This window comes from Ascaphus truei, chromosome 14 (genome assembly GCF_040206685.1).
Source record: "Ascaphus truei isolate aAscTru1 chromosome 14, aAscTru1.hap1, whole genome shotgun sequence".
Taxonomy (NCBI): domain Eukaryota; kingdom Metazoa; phylum Chordata; class Amphibia; order Anura; family Ascaphidae; genus Ascaphus; species Ascaphus truei.
In genome coordinates this window covers 39,020,185-39,041,668 of record NC_134496.1, presented here as the reverse complement: position 1 = coordinate 39,041,668, position 21,484 = coordinate 39,020,185, and the positions used below count along the sequence as shown (strand labels likewise).

Genomic DNA, 21,484 nt, shown 5'->3' with positions numbered 1-21,484 from the left:
TAATATATACACAAGATAATAATAACTTGGAGTGATGTCTCACAATGGATAAAAGACTTCTGGGGTATACATAGTATGGGGAAAGAAAACAGGGTAAGGGAGTGAGAAAGACAATAAATAAGGTGTGGTGGAAACAAACACCATGGGGGGAGGGTAAATTTGGGGGGCAACGTTTCGAGGTGGATACCCCTTCTTCAGGCCCGTTCCCTCTGGTCCAGAACGACCATAAGGTACTTCCCTTATCCCTCTTTCCCCAACTAATTGTAAGACAAGTCCCACAATCAGATATAATATCAATTTACAATCAAACGGTCTGATTTTCTGCTATTTGCTGCTTACTACATTGGGACTCTTGCTGGTTCTGGACTACTTTGCGCTATTGCTCTGATTTGCTCCATATCATATTATCACTGATATGGCTTATTTCCTGGTTGACATTTTTTCCGTTTAAAGTCAGTGAGTGCTGGAACATTGGTTGATATTTGGATATTACATTAGGGGGAATTAGGGTCCTCTGTGTTCCTGTTGCACCCTGCATTAAGTTAATTGTTATCTTTATTTTGAGTGCTGTCTATCGTTTTTTGTTTGTACAAAAATGTACAGTATAGTTTTACAAGTATTGTAACGCCACTTACAATAATTAGTATGTTGTAACTTAAGTATGAAGCACGGTATAGTTAAACATAATTGTACAGTGAAATCCCTTGGTTCAGCAACAATCTGACATGAAGATAAGGCTCATATTTAATTAGCAACATAGTTTTAGACAAACTAGCTTTATGGTTTATTATTTTGTGAAGGACATTAACCAATTGTTTTTGTAACCTAACAGACGATTGTCTCGAGCTACATTGTAACAAAAGAAGGAATGCTAAAATACCCAGGGAATGAGCTGGTGCAAAGCCTTAGCACGTAATGTGTCAAATTGTGCTGCCCATGACAACAGCAAAACAGGAATAGGCTCACCCTTAATCTGACAGCCTGGAAATGTTGGGCTTGTAGTCTTGGGCTTGAATGCAGAGACTGCACCTGCCTTTAAAAAGTGAATCCAAATTGCACTTGTGGAATTATTCTGCCAATGGCGCAGCCAATGGAAACAGCCTGGAAGCTGCTTGAACTTCATGATTCCATCTCACTTTCCAGGTCTGAAAGAAAAGTCAGAAGAACAGGAGGTCTGAAGCAATGGCAGGTGGATAGATGTCCACATTTACGTTCATCAATGACAGACTCGCTGGAAAATAAGAAGACCTTGCTACACGAGGCAGTGTGGAAAGGTGACTTGGACCAAGTTAACACCCTGTTCAACTTTGGGATTCCTGTTAACTGCCAGTAAGTTTCTCACCTTCAACTGCAGTAGTTTGGGTTAATTATTGCTTGTGTTTCCAAATAATGATATTTATCATTTATATGCATGGCTACAAAACTGTCCTATGTGACAGCTACATACCATACCTTCAACTCTATGCTATATACATCTTCTACTTCCATATACTTATTATCTAACGTTACCCCCTAATTATGGTATCCGTGTGATATAAATAATAACCCTGGAGAGAGGGCCCTTATAGTACTTAAGGCATTGATATACCCAGCACCACGTGTAGATGGTCGCTCACTAAGAATTGGTCTCCATTTTCATATTTGGTCCACACGTTAACGCTCACCTCCGTTTAATAAATGCTTCATCCAGTGAAGCACAACCCTCATAACAGGTGGGAGGCCATAAACGCCAAACCAACGCTCATGCCTGGTACAGTGGCCCCCTTATTTATTTCTTCTTGTATAGATCATAATTTAACATGTTATGTATGGTATTAATAGGTCGTTGGAATTCGGATTACTACCATATACTCAACCCAGCAGTTCAAGATCTGCCACATTCTTCCCAGTTTCTATCTGATGCCTCTATATCTTGCTTGCGTATAGGTTTACATACAATTCTGCCAGCAAATATTTTGTGGCATGTACTGTACATCTGAATATAATATCTGTGAGGATTCAAAGGACTGTACCATTGGGAAAGATCAAGTGACCCCAAAAGTACCTTTTTTCTGTGCATCTAGCTGATCTCTTTGGATCCGTGAGTAACCAACCTTGGTGTGTGTGCTTATGCTAACTTTTTTGCGTATGCTCTTGGATTCTGGGCTAACGTGATTTTAGCCTCTTAGGATTTAAAGCACCTTCCAAACGTACTTTTCTTTTTCTTTATACAGGTATATGGTGGCTATTGTTTTTTCCTTTCAAAGGGTCAGGATTCGTTTCAAGTATAAAATAAAGGGATTTATTGCCTTTCACAGCTGAACATAGGGTGCTCGTAGCAAATCAATACAGACACAGCGCAGTCCCACAGAGATATGTGTATACTACTGTATAAGATCCAGGACCTAACTAACTGCTAAAGCAGAGCTTCCAACATACCAGCCTCAAGGTGCCCCAGTCATACAGTTACCCTCTTTTTACAATATAAGAATGTAAATCAATTATTAATCCTGACCCTGAATAGAGACATACGATATATATATATATATATATATATATATATATATATATATATATATATATATATATATATATATATAGATATATAGATATATAGATATATAGATATATATATATATATATAAAAGAAAAAAAGAAGAAAGAAAAAGCGCCCGATCCTAGTGTAAATTCAGATTTAAAAGGTTTTAATTAACACGTTCATGTTAATTAAAACCTTTTAAATCTGAATTTACACTAGGATCGGGCGCTTTTTCTATCTTCTTTTTTTCTTAGGTATCGTCGGGAGGTTGGTGATCCCAAGAATTAAGCTGCCCAGGACTTCTAATTCATTTTTAAGGATTTATATGGACATCATTTGATATTGATTATATATTTTTGTCAACAATACAAAAGAGACTTACACACAATTTTTATAGGTATTTTTTATTTTTTTATTGTTTTTGTTGCCAAAATACATTTTTTACATTTTTTATATTTTTCATTTTTTATATATTTTTTCACAATTTTGTTTATTCATTTTTTATATTGCAATTTGCTTGGTTTCCTGCTAATCTAGAAACATTGTCTTATATCTGTGCTTGGTATATCATCCTGCAGTGTGAGGTCTGTTTTGCAGGGTTATAGGTGTATGCTAATAAGGGCGCTGTCTTTTATTTTCATATATATATATATATATATATATATATTTATATATATATATATATATATATAATTAGGCTGGAGAGTATCAAGATATAGAACACATACATAGTCAACAAAACAAATGCTAGCTTCAGAATATGAGAGAAGTAGAATTTCCCCTTCCCCCACCTGTAATCCCACTGCCAGAAACAGTTTGATTTCAGCTAAATCTTCAACCTCAATATGAAATGCAAATAAGAGATAAGCATGGAGATCATTTAAAATACTGGGGTCAGAGCTGGTGCTAATGTTCCTGAAACTGATTTTTTTAAGCTTGTCCAAATCCTGTATGATCCTGAAAAATACTCACAAATACTACACAATATAAAACAAAGTACTGATAAAAAAAACAATAAAGTCAATTGGAGCTGTTTGAGGCAGGGGCAATTCTATGGGAGGGGGGCAGGGGTACAAACTGCCCCCACCACCAGCACCACCACCACCATTGGACCCACATGCCTCTGCTGCTGCCTTCCCTGCCATGTGAATGCAGTCACACCAGGCTGGAACGGCTGGGAACTGGTCCCTCCCGGTGGCTAATGTCCAAATTCACCAACGTGACTCCATGTTCGTACAAGTGCAGGCCTCACTGTGCTGTTAGCTACTGTTAGGAGGAGGAAAGGATGTGTGGGAAGGGAGAGGGCTGCCCTGCACCTGGCACGATTGGTTGGGGTGGGGAAATCGCACGGCATGTAGCCCAGCCTGGTATTATGTGATGATGTTTGTGTCATGTAGGGCCAAGGGGGTTATTATTAACAAGGGGAAACCTTGCAATACATCAGCCAGGGGCCCAGGCTTCAGCAGCACACAGAGGCAGCACAGGACCCAACCAGCACACAGTGGTAGGTAAAGTCACCCAATCCTACCCCCATCACCCACTCCCAACCTCATGTCACTCACTTTCTTCCTCATGTCACGCACTCTCTCTCTCTCTCTTCCTCATGTGATACATTTGCTCTCTCTATAGTCATCTGCACCCCTTGTTGATACACTGCTGGATGATGGATTTCCAAATGACCTTCCAGGTACTGCGGTTGCAAGCCTTTCTTCTCCATGTTGCTCCTAATTTCCTAATGTAATTCTGCCAGCTTACTTTTTGTAGTGGTCTTTGATATCCCGTGGAATCCAGTTAAGTTCTATGTTTCTCCAACCATGGTAATTTCTTCTTGCAACATGTCCAACCCACTACCATTTTAATATCGTCACCCATGTGATGAGGTCACGGACATTTGTTTGTTTTTGAACCTAATCCTTTATTTCCCCATACTTCTTTGAATTGTCTGAAGCTTATCCATTATATATTATATATTATAATATAATGGATAAGCTCCCTTGTGTCCAAGTTTCACATCCATAAGTGAGCACAGGCAGAATTCAAACACAGTACAAGGCTCCCTTGAAAAATGGTCTTGTTTCTTACAAATGAACTCTATCCCATCTTCATTCTTCTATTGATTTAATTTGGTTACAATCCATAGATACTTGCTAGCCAAGGTAGACATCGGTTTCTACATCTTCTAGTTCTGTTCCATTTATTTACATCTTTGTAGAGTTGACACACTTATTGAATAATGCTTTTGTCTTTCTGAGATTCATATGGAGGCCCACCTCCTTACTTGCTTTGTTGCTGGAGGTGTTCTGGACATGCAGCAAAAATAACAATGTGATCTGCAAATCATAGGTGACTCAAATATTCACTATTGATTTTGATGCCTTTATCTTTTCTTCTGTATAGTTCAATGTCTTGAACAACTCGTCAAGTGTTGCTGTGGAAAACTTTGGTGGCATGTTGGTCCCATCATACACCCTTGCTAATCTTTATCATGCTTGTATGTTCATGTAGCCTTATGGTTGATTCCTTATAATATCAATGTAAGGTGCTTCAACATTTTGACTTTTGTATGTATTTCAAATGTCTGAGGTGTAGAGAATCAAATTATTTTTCGGCTATGAAACCTAAGGGGTAAAGCATATTCAATAGTTAAGGAAATCCCTTCCTGTGCTACTTGGATGGGGTACATTGTGTAGTAACCAGCGAAATCCTGTTTGTCCTCTAGGTTGGGCAAAGTCCAGGGTCTGTTGCAGCCAATTAGTTAGTGAGCATCTTCAGAAAAATCTTTGAAGTGATTGGAAGTAGACTGGCTGGTCTGTGGCTCTTGAGGTCTTCCTTGTCTCTGCTTTGGCATTGCTCCAGTATTCTGGAACTTTTTTTCTCCAAGCAGCATGTAAAGAGTTTTGCAAGGGGTTTCAGGAAGGACGCATCATTGGTGGTTTCATCTCGTCCATTGATTATACCCTGTGTTATCTGTGTTCTTCTACAATTTCATGTAGAAGTTCTCAACTTTCTTTAGTTGGTCTTTTATTGTCGATCCATCTTGTTTAAGTTCAATGATTTGCTTTTTACCAATCAGAAGTCTCTGTTTTAATTTCATTAAACTTTGTTATCTGTGATATTCTGCTTCACCATATCACATTTACATGTTGTTACATCTTCAGTACGCTTGTGGATAGTCTTGTACAGCTCTGTATATTCCATTGTTGTTCTTGCGTCTGGTATTGTTTAATTTCTTGTTTTCTTAGTAACTATTTTGTCTTATCTGATATTTTCTTATCCTGTTTCATGTTAGCGATTCCAGTTGTTTATGCATTTTCAACTATATTTAATACTATTTTGTTAAATTATCCACATGTATCTCGAGCAAGCTGACATGATTTTTCAGCTGTATTTTAAATGGTCTTTTTTTTTTACATATATATATATATATATATATATATATATATATATATATATATATATATATATATATGCACACCCCACAAGAATTGGTTTCCCCCTGTGTACCCGTCATGCCCCAGTTCAACAGTGACTAAGCCGCTCAAAGGCTGAAAGAGTAGAGAAGGGGCCTACTGTCAATCACTGCTGTGAAGAGGAAATTCATGTCCCATAATGCAATGCGCTATGTGGTAGGAAAAATGACGAGGCATGAATTTCCCTAATGTAGTGTTAATTGGCTGCCCCTCTCCATCCACCCTCCACTGCACCCTATTCTCCCAATCTCTGCTCCCCCTCCCCATTTTAGCTGCTCTGTCTCGTTGCTTACCGGCAGCTGCAACCAGGGTTCTTCATATATACCCAGACCTGGTTCTGTAGACAGCACCACTGTTTGTGTATGTGGCACTATACATTAGAGTGTAAGCGCTCTACCTATCCATGCATTAGAGATCAGTATATCTCACAGTCAGCGTGTATCAGTGTGTTTATGTAGGTGTCATTGTGTCTGTCACAATGTATGTCACTGACTCAGTGTACACTATGTGTGTGTTTATCACGGTCTGTCAGTCTATGTTTGTCAATGTGTATATGTTGTGATCGGTCAGTGTGTTTGTGTATCTGCCTGTGCCTGTGTATTAGTGTGTAACAGAGTGAGATGGATGAGTGCTTGGGGCGAGTTCAGGATGTGTTTTATAGGAATAAATAGTGCCTCATTCACAAAACTGTGCTAGTTGTTGCCATGCTGCGACTAATGTCACCGTGTTGTGGATAAGAACCATAGTGTCCTCTATTTGGGGATGCAAAATGTGGAAGCAGATGGAGGGATGCAGGGGCAGCATGGGTGACAGCAAGTCCCATGACACTGCGCTGTGTAGCACTGAGACTTAGGCTAAGGCCCTGCTGCACACGCCGGCGCGCCCGCCTTGCATCCTGGCGGTGCGTGCACGGCACTTCATCGTGATCTGCGGTCTGTAGGGAGCCGTTTTTAGGCATGGGAGGGCGTGGCCAAAATGGGTCGGGTGGGCGTGGCCATGACGGGGGTGGAGGGCGCGGCCATGATGCACATTTTCTGATCCGTGTGTGTCTGTGTGTGTGTGTGTGTGTGTGTCCGTCTGTGTGTCCGTGTGTCTGTGTGTGTGTGTGTGTGTGTCCAGCATTGAGGGCTGAGCATGATTGAGGAAGGATCCACCCCCCTGCCGGCGATCTCCCCTCCTTATTGGCTCCCTGCCACACCACGTGACGCGTCGCCGCTCGGGATAACAATCCTATTGTAGCCCCTGCTGGCTGACGCATCACAGTGCACAGTGAGCCGGGGAGCGAGGCGCCACTGGGGACAGCTAGGGAGGAGGTAAGGGGCTGGTGAGAAGCGCGCGCGCCGCCGGCTGCAGCGGGGACCTAGCCTTAAGCATTCCACGCATGCCATTGATTGGAGGAGCCAGCTTATTCCAATGTATTTGACCTAATCATGTCAATATATTTGGTCATTTCTTATTTTATTCATATACACCAAGTATTTGCTAAAGCCTTCTTGCCCCCCCAGACTGTTTGACTTGCCACCCCTATTCAGAAAATCTAGAATCGCTGCTAGCCCTAGACAATTGTTCCATTTGTTTACGCTTAGCACCAGCAGTAGTTATAGGGTGATATACTATACGCTGGGCCTCAGTGTGCAGTGCTGTGCAACTCAATGCAAATCTCAGCCTTCAGGCACAGAGTTAATTACAAAGGAGAACAAAAGAGGCACAAATACTTCCTATTACTTTAGTGGAGAGATTGAAATCTGATCACACTAAAGAAAAAATCAAATCAGGAAAAGTAAGAACAAAAGACTACTAAACATTTATTTTAGTTAAAGCCGCAGTCCATGATCCCGGGTTTTTCCCCCCTTTAATATGTGCATCAATACAATCCACACAATGATAAGTAATTTGCTAAATTGCCGATCGATTCGTTCTCCTGTCAATCAGCGAAGATTCGGCTTGGGGGTTCACTAAATAGCTGTCGGTGCAGCAGAAGAAGACCAAAGATGCAAAGTTACGTGGGGAAGATCATGTGACCAGGCAGTCACTAGATACAATTGGTGCACTGCTTGAGAGAGGGCAGGGCTCAAAAAGGGGTGTGCCAGAGCCTGTTTCATAAGAGGAAGGGGGTGTGACTTTGTAAATGGTTGCTATAGAAACAAAAAAATGCTTGTTATATTATAAACATTCAAAATGTAATTCAGAGTTGTTGATTTTTTTTAAAATAAATACTACACGAATTTCCTTATAGTACAGAACTGATTTTTTTTGTTTTGTTTTTTAACACACAAGATATTGCTTGGTCTGAAGCTTTAAGTGGATTACCCAAAATATAAGTATTGGGGGTGAACACTCACATTGCAAAGCTCCTATCTTTGCCTTAGGAGGCATGTCTAAAATGTTTGCTTGTCAGCATGCCTAAAATCTTCGAAGGGGTGATCTGCAACATTTAGTGGAGCACATTTCATGAGGATATTAAAGAAGCAAGACTACATTCTCCCCTTTTTTTCATATGTGAAGTATCTGACAATGTATAATTCGACATCGTTACCTTAACTGGCAATCCTGTTATAAGGAGCCTAACATAATGGCTGCCTTTCAGTTTCAATTAATGCTTCAGTCAGTGTAACTCTGCAGCTACTGTACAATGTATCTAGATATTACTAAGGTAACATTATCTATTGTTACAGTTCACAGCTCAAACTGCTGGGAATATTGGCAACAAATGATCACAAACAGAAACGTGTTGCAAATATCTTGCACTGCTGGGCAGGTGCGCTAAAACCTCCTATAGAAATCAAAGGATGCTCAGTATATTAAAACTCATTAAAAATTGCATTGAGTTGAAAAAACAAACAAAAAAACACATGTAGGATATTGCATGGATTGCTCCTTTAAAGTACATTATGAAGTGTCTATCACTATTGTTTCTTGTATGCCGCCGAACTCACTGACACTGATACTGAAAATGCACCCAAAAGTAAATTCACCATATGTTTCCATTGATCTAAACTCACAATGCATTCAGGTGTCTGTCCTTGCCTGTCTACTGTCATGATGTGATATAGTCAGTAGGTGAACCTGTTCCGAAGAATTTGTGATCACAGTTTTACATACGCTTGTTACATAGAAACATCTGGGGGTTTTTTTAATAAAAGGTATTTGCTTCCATATAAAAGATGTATGATATGCATAATAACTTGCAAGAAGCAGGCATCTCTTCATAATGTACAGTAAAAACAGTCACCGCTTCTTTATAGAGATGTGCTTCCTCCTGGTGGATAAAAGATATATAATAAAGGAGAACATTACAACAACAAAAATCAGTAAAAAATAAAAACCTCTATTTCTAGATGCTGGTTTTAATACGTAATTTGGGGACATTTCTAAGATATATAAAAGGTAAATAGCATGTGAAATGAATGTGTAAATGTATGCAGAAAATGTTGTCTCACTCTTTTCCGGTTAGCCGTCAATAATTGGTTGGTTGGATAAAATTACCAGGTTGGGTTTTCTTTCGCTTTCCCTTCCTGACAAATTCTCCTTAAAAATATCTCCTCTGTTTGTCTCCTCTTTTTTTTCCATACCCGCTATTTTCCTGTCACTAATGAAGATTTATGAAGGGTTCTTTCTTGGTTTTGACATTCCCTTACTATATAATGCACCCTGCCCCTGGGAAACCGAATAGAAGAGAAGCTGTCTTTGCTTTTCGATGGGGACACTTTTAAACTACAGCCCATTAGCCTGCAATTTTAATTTACTCTACCTTTGCCCTAATTGCGGAGCTGTAGGCTAATCCGAATATATACCTGCAATACCTCATCCAAAGGTTACAAATACCCTCCCACTGCAGTGTCATGTGTGCACACAAAGCAAAGGGGGTAAATACATTCATTGAATGGCAAAACGGAATGTTCCTTTATAGGAATTATATTGGGTTGTAAGATGCCTTATGGATGTTGCATGTTTCAGTAAACATGGGCCTGTATTTACAAGGGGACTGCACTTTCATATTTGTCAACACACATAACCCGTGCAAGCTCACGGCGTTCGTAAACTGCACTTGGTGAACAATTGTTTGGAGGTCTGTGATCCCTCCACCTCACTCATCCCACTTTTAAATAGCAAATCTTGTTATGCAGATTATGCTATTAAGACAGTTCTCCCTCCATTAAGCCTCGGCCTCAGTGTCTACTGCTGCGCTAGCTACGGCGTGGACTGCAGGAATGAGATCCGCTCCTCAATGGAACCGGTCCCAGTAGGTGCCTACAAGCGCATGTAGCGGATCGCGATGCGCGACCAGTTTTTCTGCCGACAAGATTTTTTGCATTCTCTTGTGGCGACGGATCGCTGGCCACGTCATGGTGGCGGTTCAGCCAATGAGGGAGAACCAGCCACGTGACATCATGGCCGCACCCCCGTCACGTCCCCCCCATCGGATCTCCTGCTCCTTACTGGAAGCTCAACCAGAGGCCGAAGATCACGGCTTTCACACATGCACACACCCCCAGCCCGCCAGGCGCCCGTGCAGCAGTGTACATGGCCGGAGCCTTAGGGAGGTTAGGGGAGCTTTTGCAGGTAGTGTTAAGACGTGCAAAAGAGGAGATACCTTGCCTTGGATTGCAAGCTTAAAATGCTTTGGCCAAAGAATGTAACTAAATGACCCTCACTTATGAAAAGAAAAAAACAGATAAATATTGAACTTTATAGTTTGTCCTATTGGTTGTAGCACTTAGGGCTTTTTGTCTTTGGGTACTTTCATATTTCTTATCATATACACTTTTGACAGGGATAACAGAGGATGGTCTCCCCTACACAGTGCTGCCTTCTGTGGAAATCTGGCACTTGTAAAATACCTTCTACACAAAGGTGCCTCTGTGAAGCTCAGAGATGTGTGCAAATATACCCCACTGCACCGGGCAGCTTGGAACGGACACACAGAGGTAATGGACTACCTCTTGCAAAGTGGAGCATCTCCAGATGGCCTCACTTCGTGCGGAGAATCGCCACTGCATTTAGCTGCAGCCAACGGCCATTTGCTCTCCGTAGACATATTAATAAAGCACAAGGCCTCGTCCAGTATCAGAGATAACAATAAGTGGACCCCACTGCACTGGTGTTCCATCAATGACCATATAAATGTGCTGGACTTCCTGGTATCTACTGGAGCCTCCTTAGAAGATAAAAGCATTACTGGGATGACACTGCTGCACTTATCTGCACTGGCTGGGAACATCCAAGTCACCAGCTACCTGTTAAAGAAAGAAGTGGATGTTAATGTTAAGGACATGAAGGGACTTACTGCTCTTCACCTGGCAGCAGAGAATGGGTACAACGAGGTAAGACGACAAAATACATTTTTGTTTTTGTTAGAAGTTCTACAGGAACATAACGCAGTATCATTACCGACCTACATTCATTTACAATTATAAGTACATAGGAATGTATGTATTATATAATTAATATTCAGAATAAATATTAACAAATAATAGATATGTGTTTGAATCTGTGATCATAGGGGTAAAATTGCTAAAATGATTGGTAATCATTACTGGCAACTTACTTCAATGATAATTATACTTTAGTGAATATACCATACTAGCTGAGAGACCCGGCGTTGCCCGGGAGTCACACTGCCCCCCGCCCCCCACCCCCCCACACACACACAGTGTCCCACACACACTGTCCCCCCCTCTCCCCACGCACACACAAAGCCCCCTCACCTCTGCCAGGACTCACAGCACCGCTCCTCTCTCCCGCGCTCCTCCGATTGTCGCGCGCCTAGCACTTCTCTGCTCTCCCTCCTCCCGTCCGGGGAACGCTGTGCACGCGCCCCCTCTCTGCACCTGTGAGTGCGAGCCGCCGGGAAACGTGCAGCAGGGAAGGTGCAGGGCCTGTCCGTGTGACGGGGGAGAGTGACGGCCACCGGGAGGGGGAAGGTGCGGGGCCTGTCCGGGGGGGGAAGGTGAGCTGCGGTCCGGGTGACGGGGGAGAGTGACGGCCACCGGGAGGGGGGAAGGTGAGCTGCAAGGGGGCCTGAAGCAGTGGTGTGAGTGTGTGAGGCCAATGAGAGGTGTGCGGGGGCGGGCGGGCCAAGGGACCAATGAGATTGCCGCTAGGGACAGGGAACACACCAGGGAAACATACATACATAGAATGCTTTCAGAAATATATAGTTAGTTATACCCTTTTAACTTGTCTGCAGAGCCTATAATATTGGATGGGGGGGGGGGGGGGCATTTTGCCCTGGCCTGAAACTGTTCCTTTTTGGTAACAGGGCTGAGAAGTACACCACTGATTTATTGCTGGTTGCAACTTTCTCTTTTAAGGACTGGTCTCTAAGATGCTTCTGAAATATGCTGTGAAGCTATTTTCTCCATATCAGGGAAGCTTTAATAATAATAATAGCATGTTCTTGTATAGCGCTGCTAGTTGTACGCAGCGCTTTAGAGACATTTTGCAGGCACAGGTCTCTGCCAAATGGAGCTTACAATCTATGTTTTTGGTGCCTGAGGCACAGGGAGATAAAGTGACTTGCCCAAGGTCACAAGGAGCCGACATTGAGAATTGAACCAGGTTCCCCTGCAGCAATCTCAGTGTCATTACTCACTGAGCCGCTCCCTCTCCCTCAGTACATATGGTCCCAAGTGGCAGATTCATCAAGCGCCGCTACGGGTTAGTGCAGGGGGGGTCACCTCCAGTCCTCAAGGGCCACCAACAGGCCAGGTATTATGGATATCCCTGCTTCAGCATAGGTGGCTCAATCATTCTGGCTGAGCCACTTGTGCTGCAGCAGGAATAGCTTGAAAACCTGACCTGTTGTCCGAAAGTAAACTGGTTGCCCATTTTGCAACTGCAACGAGATGCGAGATCTCCCCACCGCCCCCCCCATCCCAGATGTGTCCCTCCTGATTTTGTTTAATCCCAGAAATTGTAATGTAATGATGTATATGTACTGTATGCTATGTTGAATTACAATAACATTTAAGTTACAAAAAAAAAAAACCTGACCTGTTGGTGGCCCTTGAAGACTGGAGCTGTCCACCCCTGGGTTAGCACATCGGATCCAGCATTAACTGCCATTGACTTGAATTAGCGTTAACTCCGGATCAGGTGCTTTAACCCGTACTGGCGCTTGATGAATCAGATCAAACTGCCTTGTGTCCTTGAATCAGGGAGCTTGTGTTTGACATGTGTATTTCAACCTCACAAATCCTACTGTCCCTTGCTCAAGCACCTTACAATAGTGGCAAAGCAAGTCGTACTAACTGGAGAACCTCAAAACATGGAAAACTGGAACTCCCCTTTCACATGGGTTTAGTGATAAAACACTTCAATATTGCAGGCTTTGGAGGATTAATATGTGGTCTATCCCTTCAGCCTAATAATACGTGGGACTGCTGAATTTTCCCTACTAGCATTTGGCTGAGGGCAGTCGGGATATCGGCATACAGTGTTCTGCTGATATGTTAATATAGGACTTTTGATTTCTAACCAAGGAAAGTACTGGGATAAACCCATACTAATAACTTCAACACATATGTTTAAGGTTTTGAATAAATGTCACTGCTGCTTTTAAATTGTTGTTATATTTGGAGTCTGGACAATCACTAACATGTCAGTCTCTGTGTCAGTCACATAGTTATTTCAGCACAAGAACATTGGGTTATGTACCTAGTGATGGAAGGGCACATTATGTTAGTCTTTTGAGTATTGTAGGCACACATTGTGTTCCTTCAATTATTCATTTTGTGGGATTTCCCAATTCATTGTACCATTGTGGTGTCCGCACAACTGATAAATCAATCACTTGGGGATGTTTTACTAAACCAACTAAGTAGACATAGCTGTGTTAGTCCAGTTGCGATAGTGCAGAATAAATGAGTCCTTCAGTATTCGGTATCACCTAATACTGAAGTACGTATTTATTCTACTAAACTAACTAAGTCCAGCAGATGGAACACAAGAGCAAGGAAGATATTCCAGAATAAAGAACCTAACTGTTTCAAGCAGCAATACTACTTTCCAACTTTAATATATATTGTGGCAAACAGCTTCCTCTGGGGGCTCTGCCATCTGTCCGGACCCGCTAGAACAGGGTCTTCTAGGTGAGACGTACCACAATGTTGGCTTTACCAGGTTTAAGCCTGCTTTAGTTATTCCCATGCACTGGGACTCCAACCCTTTAAAGAAAAAGACAAAAACAAAATCCCTACTCAACTGAGTAATAACTGAACAGGAGGTTTTCCCTGACAAGAGAGAGAGAAAAAGAGAGAGAAAAAGAGAGAGAAAAAGAGAGAGAAAAAGAGAGAGAAAAAGAGAGAGAAAAAGAGAGAAAAGAGAGAGAAAGAGAGAGAAAGAAAGAGAAAGAAAGAGAAAGAAAAAAGAGAGAAAAAAGAGAGAAAAAAGAGAGAAAAAAGAGAGAAAAAAGAGAGAACAAAGAGAGAGAAAAAAGAGAGAAAAAAGAGAGAGAAAAGAGAGAAAAAAGAGAGAAAAAAGAGAGAAAAAGAGAGAAAAAGAGAGAAAAAGAGAGAAAGAGAGAAAAAGAGAAAGAGATAGAGATTTAAGTACCTGTTCCTCAAATAGGAGGGCAGGTGAGAGAAATCAGAACAATTGTGAACTCTAGTCTAGATTTCCCATCCACCAGCTTCAGCAACAGTGAAGCTGTGGGATATATCACATTTACACTGTGGGATATATCACATTTAAACTGTGGTTGCACTTTCTAGGCTAAATAGGATAGAAACTGTCCTATATCGTATTTATTACAACTCCCTGCTTTCTGACACATATCCTCACCCCTCACGGCTCTGATCTAGAGGGGTGACCGACCATGTATATCAGGGAGTGTATCCTAAACAACCGGTCGGCAATGCTGTGTTTCAGCCCTGACCTGTGTCCAACAGAAAAATGAAAGGGTTGTAGGCTCAGAAACCACCTGTTTACCCTAGTGTTTGTCTCCCTATTTTGGCACATCCAGGTGAGGGGTGCGTGAAAAGAAAAAACCGAAAAATCACAGAACTGATTTATTTTAAAATATAAATTAAAAAATGTAAAGATTTGACATGTTTTGCGGCTTGAAGGGAAGGGATAGAAGTCACATGAATTGTACAAATGTGAACTTTTCAAAATGATCAAAATAAATGGTACACAATTTTGGATCTTGATTTACTTATATGTTGCATAAGTCATGATAAATACACAATACATTCCCCAAGCCAAATACTGTATAAGTTAAGGAAGGGTTCCTTTTAGTTTTATATAGTGTGAGAGAAGGAGCGGCTCAGTGAGTGAAGACACTGAGTTTGAAGCAGCGGAACCCGGGTTAATTCCAGGTGTCGGCATCTTGTGACCTTGGGCAAGTCACTTTATCTCCCTGTGCCTCAGGCACCAAAAACATAGATTATAAGTTCCACGGGGCAGGGATCTATGCCTGCAAAATGTCTCTGTAAAGCGCTACGTAACACTAGCAGCGCTATACAAGAACTTGCTATTATTATTACCCATCACAAATATAGAAAACATGACAAATAGAATATGCACTCAACCGGATCTAGAATTTTGGGAAAATATAGACAAAAAGACACCTGTGCCTGGTTGGTGCAAGGATCCTACACCGCTAGGTATAATCAGTAAAATAATAATAATAATAATAATGGGTCAGCACACAACAATAAATCAGGAATAATCAATAAAATGCCATGTAGACAAAACAAATTTTGCAAAGCAGCATAGAATCTACTATTTTAAAGTGAAGAAAGAACAGAAAAATCATTTGTGCCACACACTTTGAATGCCCTCAAAAGTGAATGAGATTGTGACAATAGTACGGGGCGGTTTGAGGGGGCAGCCGTTCCGGTGCTAAGGAACTCGCAGTTACACTGGCTTTTCTTAATACGGCTACTTGAACCTAGAGGTCTAAACAGCTGATATTACTAGGGTCTATACTACTACTTGTACACCTCATCACAAGCCTGACATTATACGACCACTACAAGAGTCATCATTGATCTTCTGGATACTTGGAAGAATAATATTGTCAGATTATTTCTATGCGTAGCTATAATCAGGTTTTTGGTTTTCATAGCTATAAGAAGAGCCATGTTTTGGGTTTCATTGCGTTATGGGTTAAGAGTGAAAGTGTGTGTGTGTGTGTGTGTGTGCGTGTGTGCGTAAAACAAATGTTGCCTTCAAACTTTCTTTAATGCTGAAACTGTAAGTTCTTTGTTTAGCTGGGCCCCTCGTCTTATCTATTAACACCCCCTCTCCCCCTTGTAGAGTCAGAGAGAGAGATGTACCAGCTGTCGGCCTTGAGAAAGATGTGTTTTCTTTTTGCTTAATCTGCTAAAATATATTGCAAAATGTATAACCAAGTAACTGCAAGAAAAGTATGATGCCCGCTGAAGTCATATGGGTTGACATTGCAAAATTATATATGACTGCCCCTTTTTCTGGTATAAAATAGTTTACTTAGAGCCTATAGGCAGTGCATCTTATGTTGGATCAGACACATATCTTGATTTAATATATGTTAATGTACTCTTGCAAGCGGCTGCTACAATAAAGGTTTCTCAATAGATTGTTTTTGCCTAAAACATAATAAGTGTGGAATGAGTTTTTCTACGACAATATAAAGGGAACAATAATTGCCAGGTTGGTTGTAAGAATATTACCACTTTGAATTGTAAATCTTTTACAAATAGAATAGTAACCATACTAACCAATAGCTACCTTATATAACTATCACTGTACTGGGATTGCTACATAGAACGATTGTGTGCTTGAGAGCTCTGTAGTTGAGATGGGCGAATCTGGAACCGTTTTCCCGGAATTTCTCACGTTTTCTCCAAAAAAAAATCTGTTTTGCAGCGTAAAATCCGCTAACGGATTTGGTTGGTTTGAATCCGCAATATTTTTGGAGCCTGGGCGAGTGAAGAACAGAGCCCATTTGGCATGTCGTGTCCCAAGTCTCTTAGCGTCAATGTATTCTAGGTTTTTGTGGTCGGTGAGAATTGTGAATGGTGAACTAGTTCATTCTAAAAGATGGCGACATTCTTCTTGATGGCGAGGAGCCCTAGGTTCCCGATATCGTAATTCCTCTCTGCCGCACAAAATTTCTTAGAAAGGAAGGTACAGGGGTGTAATCTTTCTTGAAAGTCTTCACATTGAGAGAGAACATCTCCCGCCCCCACATCGGAAGTGTCGACCTCAAGAACAAAAGGCCTGGCTGGATTGGGATGAATCAGGATAGGTGCCAAAGAAAAAGCTGTTTTGAGTTTCTGGAAGGCTGCTAGGGCTTCGGGAGTCCTTTTGGAGGGAACTGCTTCTTTTTTTGGTAAGCATCCTAATAGGAGCTACCACACGAGAAAACGTTTGGCTACAGCGCCTGTAGTAGTTAGCAAACCCCAAGAATCATTGTATGGGCTTGCGACCTATAGGTAAAGGCTATTCAAGAACTGCTGCCACCTTAGGCTGAGTCCATAGAGACTGCAGCCCTTGTGGAGGCACGCGGAGGCTGAGGCCTTAGAGCGCGCGCCGTCCGGGGGCGTATCTGGGGGCGGGCCAGTGACGTCACGGAGCTGGTTCGCCCTCATTAGGCGAACCGCTCACGTGACAGGCCCTCCGCTCCCCTCAGCGCCAAAACTTAATTTGAAATGTCTCCTCTGCACACCTGCAGAAGCGCCCCCTAAAGCCGCCCTCATAAAGGGTGCCGGGGGTAAGTCCGCTGCCTCAGCGTGGCTCAGTGGGTAAGCGCTGACCATGCCCGCGGCCTTACATGGGTCAATTTCCAGGCCATTGGAGATGATATAACCCAGGAAGGCAATTTTCGCTTGTTCAAATTGACACTTCTCTAAGGCTTCGATTATACCAGCTGCGGCTGGGCGACCGCGCGATCTGGTGACGTCCCAGTTGTGACGCGGCTGAGTGACATGTGCACTGCAGGCAGGAGGCAGCCGGAGGAGACATATATATATATATATGATGAATAAATATAAAATAAAAAAGCTATTATTTATAATTGATACATAATAAAATTAATATGTATGTGTGTGTGTATGCTGTATATATATATTTAAGCACATCAGCGTCTCAAGACCGAGTGAGGCAAAACAGTGATATATAAATACATTTGATATTTTTTCTACAAGACCTGGTGTGCCTGCCTCCTATCACCCTCTTGTGGAAAGTCACTGAGAACGTCTATAGAATACAATGAGTATGCTGCAACAGAGCTCTCAGCATCAACATTTAATATATATTCTTCAATCAGACCATTTCTGGGTATATGATCTCAATCTGGTTCTACAAAAATGCTACTTACTAGCAGTGGCGTAGCAAGACATGTATGAGCCCCAGGCAGGGTTTTTTCAGGGCCCCATTAATATTTATACTGACTGTCATTTGTTTCTCCCTTCCCCCATCCTCTCCCTGATCCTCTCTCTCATCATCCCTCATCATCATCATCTCTCCCCCTCCTCCTCATCACCAGCTCTCCCCTTCATCATCATCACCATCACCAGCTCTCCCCTTCATCATCACCATCACCATCTCTCCCCCTCATCATCATCACCACCACCATCAACCCCTCATCACCATATCTGCCCCTCATCACCATCACTATATCTCCCCATCATCACCTCTCTCCCTCATCATCATCAGCTCTCCCCATCATCATCAGATCTCCCCCTCCTCCATGCCTACCTTTGTGGGGTAACTGGTAATAGAAACAGACGGGGGTATTTGGTATGCGGCCGCGGGCCCCCCAACATTAAACAAAAGGTAAGCCAGTAGAGGGAGGAGTGGCTCAGTGAGTAAAGACACTGACTGGCACTGAGTTTGAGTTTGAAGCAGGGGGGCCTGGTTCAACTCCCGTTGTCGGGACCTTGGGCAAGTCACTTTATCTCCCTGTGCCTCAGGTACAAAAAACATAGATTGTAAGCTCTATGGGTCAGGGACTGTCTGCAAAAATGTCTCTGTCAAGCGCTACGTAAAATAGTAGCGCTATACAAGAACATGCTATTATTAGAGGAATCCGCGCTTGTTACACAGGCAGAGCAGGACGGCACGAGGTGAGGAGCGCGCTCTAGCAGCAGACACCGGAAGTACGAAACACTTCTGGGTCGGACCGCTGGGGGGCGCTCCTGCTCTGCCTGTGTAACAAGTACTGATTTATCTACCTTCTGTTTCACACCGGGGGGCCGCCACTGCATACCATCTCCCCCCTCCTGTCTCTACAGAGGCGGGGGGAGAGCAGGCCCCCCAAGAGCGTGCCCCCCCCGGGCTTTAGCCCCCTGCTTACTAGTATAACATTCATTATTTGCTACGTATTGTTTTCCATGTTTTTCAACACCTGTTCATGTTTATTATGCAACAAGTCTCCGATGGCCCCATGATTATATTTTTTCCCTTATTACAGATTCTACAGTTGCTGCTAAAGAAAGGGGCTGTGGTGAATGCTTTGGATGAAAAGCACCTAACCCCACTGCATCGAGCTGCAGCACGTGGGCACACTGGAGCAGTAACACTGTTACTGCAACAAGGAGCCCTTGTAAATGGTAGAGACTTATTAAACCTGACGTCCTTACACCATGCAGCCTACAAGGGTCAGATTGCAGTTTCTTCCTGTCTGCTTCAGCACGGGGCTGACATTAATGCCCCAGATAGCCTTGGAAAAACCCCTTTCCATCTTGCTATAGAGAGAGGTCACTGTCATATGGTAAAAACCTTTAAAGAATGGGGGGCAGACCTCTGTGTTAAAACAAAGTGGCATGAAACAGCTGCCGATCTGGCTGTGCAAGGCAATCACAGGGGCATTCTCAGCCTTTTAAACATCAGAGGTATGAATCTATGCTAGGAGAACGGTACGGCCAGTTACATAAACACTGCTTAACCCTATCAGTGCCGGAGGGTCGTGCCACCTTCATGGCCACAGACCCTCTGGCACATCCGAGTCACGTGACCGCTCATCCAAGCGATCACATGGTGAGGTTTTTTTTTGCTAGCCGTCGGGCCGGATGTGAGGGGGTGTCCCTGTTAGGGTGGATGGGCGCCCCCGTCAGTGCATTAAGCGATCAGCAGTACGGTTGCGTACAGGCCCTAAAAACCAAACCGAGACCAATGACGTCATATGGGCCCCTGAGGTGGCACTTATGTGATGTACACCATACGTCATTGGGGCACTGAAGGGTAACAGAAGCATAACAGAAGCAGTCTCCGCCCATCCCCCCCCCCCCACCCCCACCCCACCGGTGTAAACCTACCAAGGCCTAGAAATATTGCAAAGCAAGTATAAACCAACCTCACACTGATGATACCCATCAAGGTTGAAACATGTCTGCGAGTGGTTTGACTTGCTTTGCTAGTCCGATGCTGTGCTTAAAAGCTGTGTGAATGGCAATGCATCTGCTTAAATGGACTCCATGTGTACACACATACATAGATATACACACACACACACACACACACACACACACACACTATAACTTTACCGGTACTCCCACTAAGTCCAAATTCAAAGTTGAAAATGAGAAGGGCAACTTGTTCAAAAGAAATTTATTACAGCCATAAGATACAAACGTTTCAGCTTTGTCAAAGTGAAGGCGGTATAGCCCAGCCGAAATGTTGGTATCTTATGGCTGTAATAAATTGCTTTTGAACAGTCCATGATGTCCTCATTTTCTACTTGGTAACCAAATACATATGTATCCATTTGGGGGGCAGGGGTTTTGCTGCTTTAAAAAAAATGCAACAATAATATGTATTATTGGGTCACAAACAATAATGACCTGCAAAATGTCTGTAATTGAATATCAGTGAAAAAAATTTTTTTTATTATTATTATTATTAAATAGAAGAAAAAACTGTGGAGTTTACAGATTTATTTATTTTTGTTCAGTTTTATCAGACAAACAAAAAACAAAAGTCGCCCACAAGCCTGAAGTGTTACACAGCCCAGCATTTAGCAACAAGTTAACACGTCTGCTGGAACCTCAGCTCTGCGCATCCACCAATCAGCTCACTTTGTCACTGGGCTCATTGTGACGTCACAATAAACAGCCTGTGAGAGGTGACCGGAATATAGGGCCAGTCCTGGCGCACAGATATGTGTGAGAGAAAGAGTAGGGGCGGGGGTTACTGGGTACACTATGTTCTTATCGGCCTGGAAATTCCATGAAATGACGTCACAAAGCCGCAGATTGGTGCTTGTGTTGGGAAATCTGCGCAGAGCAGTTTATATTCATTGATATCTTTACATGTCATGTCAGTACCGGGATAGTAACCCTCTACATGCATGGTGAGATATACACAGAGTGCTCATCAATTATTCACCCTCTTATAACTTATTAAGGCTTATAATAGGGCCAATAATTTATGGACAGCTGTGTATTTGTTATTCCCCTGCCTACCACACAGATATATACCCAATGTACTGCAGAGACCAGTCCCACTGAGATTGGGCAACTCTCCCCCCTCCCCATTTGCCTTGAATAAGAGTGTGGTGAATAATAAA

At 42.6% G+C, this 21,484-nt stretch overlaps 1 protein-coding gene across 1 annotated transcript; it reads left to right on the top strand.

The window, feature by feature from the left end:
• Window positions 1-927: 927 nt before the first annotated feature.
• LOC142465992 (uncharacterized) lies at window positions 928-20,822 on the top strand. The gene is made up of 3 exons (XM_075570550.1): window positions 928-1,329; window positions 10,763-11,312; window positions 19,391-20,822. Exons 1-3 carry the CDS (start codon window positions 1,079-1,081, stop codon window positions 19,826-19,828), a joined length of 1,239 nt encoding a protein of 412 aa, XP_075426665.1. The 5' UTR covers window positions 928-1,078; the 3' UTR covers window positions 19,829-20,822.
• The last annotated feature ends 662 nt before the right edge of the window (window positions 20,823-21,484 follow it).

Coding starts and splice junctions, on each gene's coding strand:
- LOC142465992 (XM_075570550.1), top strand. CDS start 1,079: ATGGCGCAGCCAATGGAAACAGCCTGGAAGCTGCTTGAACTTCATGAT. Junction 1,330..10,762: donor GGGATTCCTGTTAACTGCCA/GTAAGTTTCTCA, acceptor CACTTTTGACAG/GGATAACAGAGGATGGTCTC. Junction 11,313..19,390: donor CAGAGAATGGGTACAACGAG/GTAAGACGACAA, acceptor CCCTTATTACAG/ATTCTACAGTTGCTGCTAAA.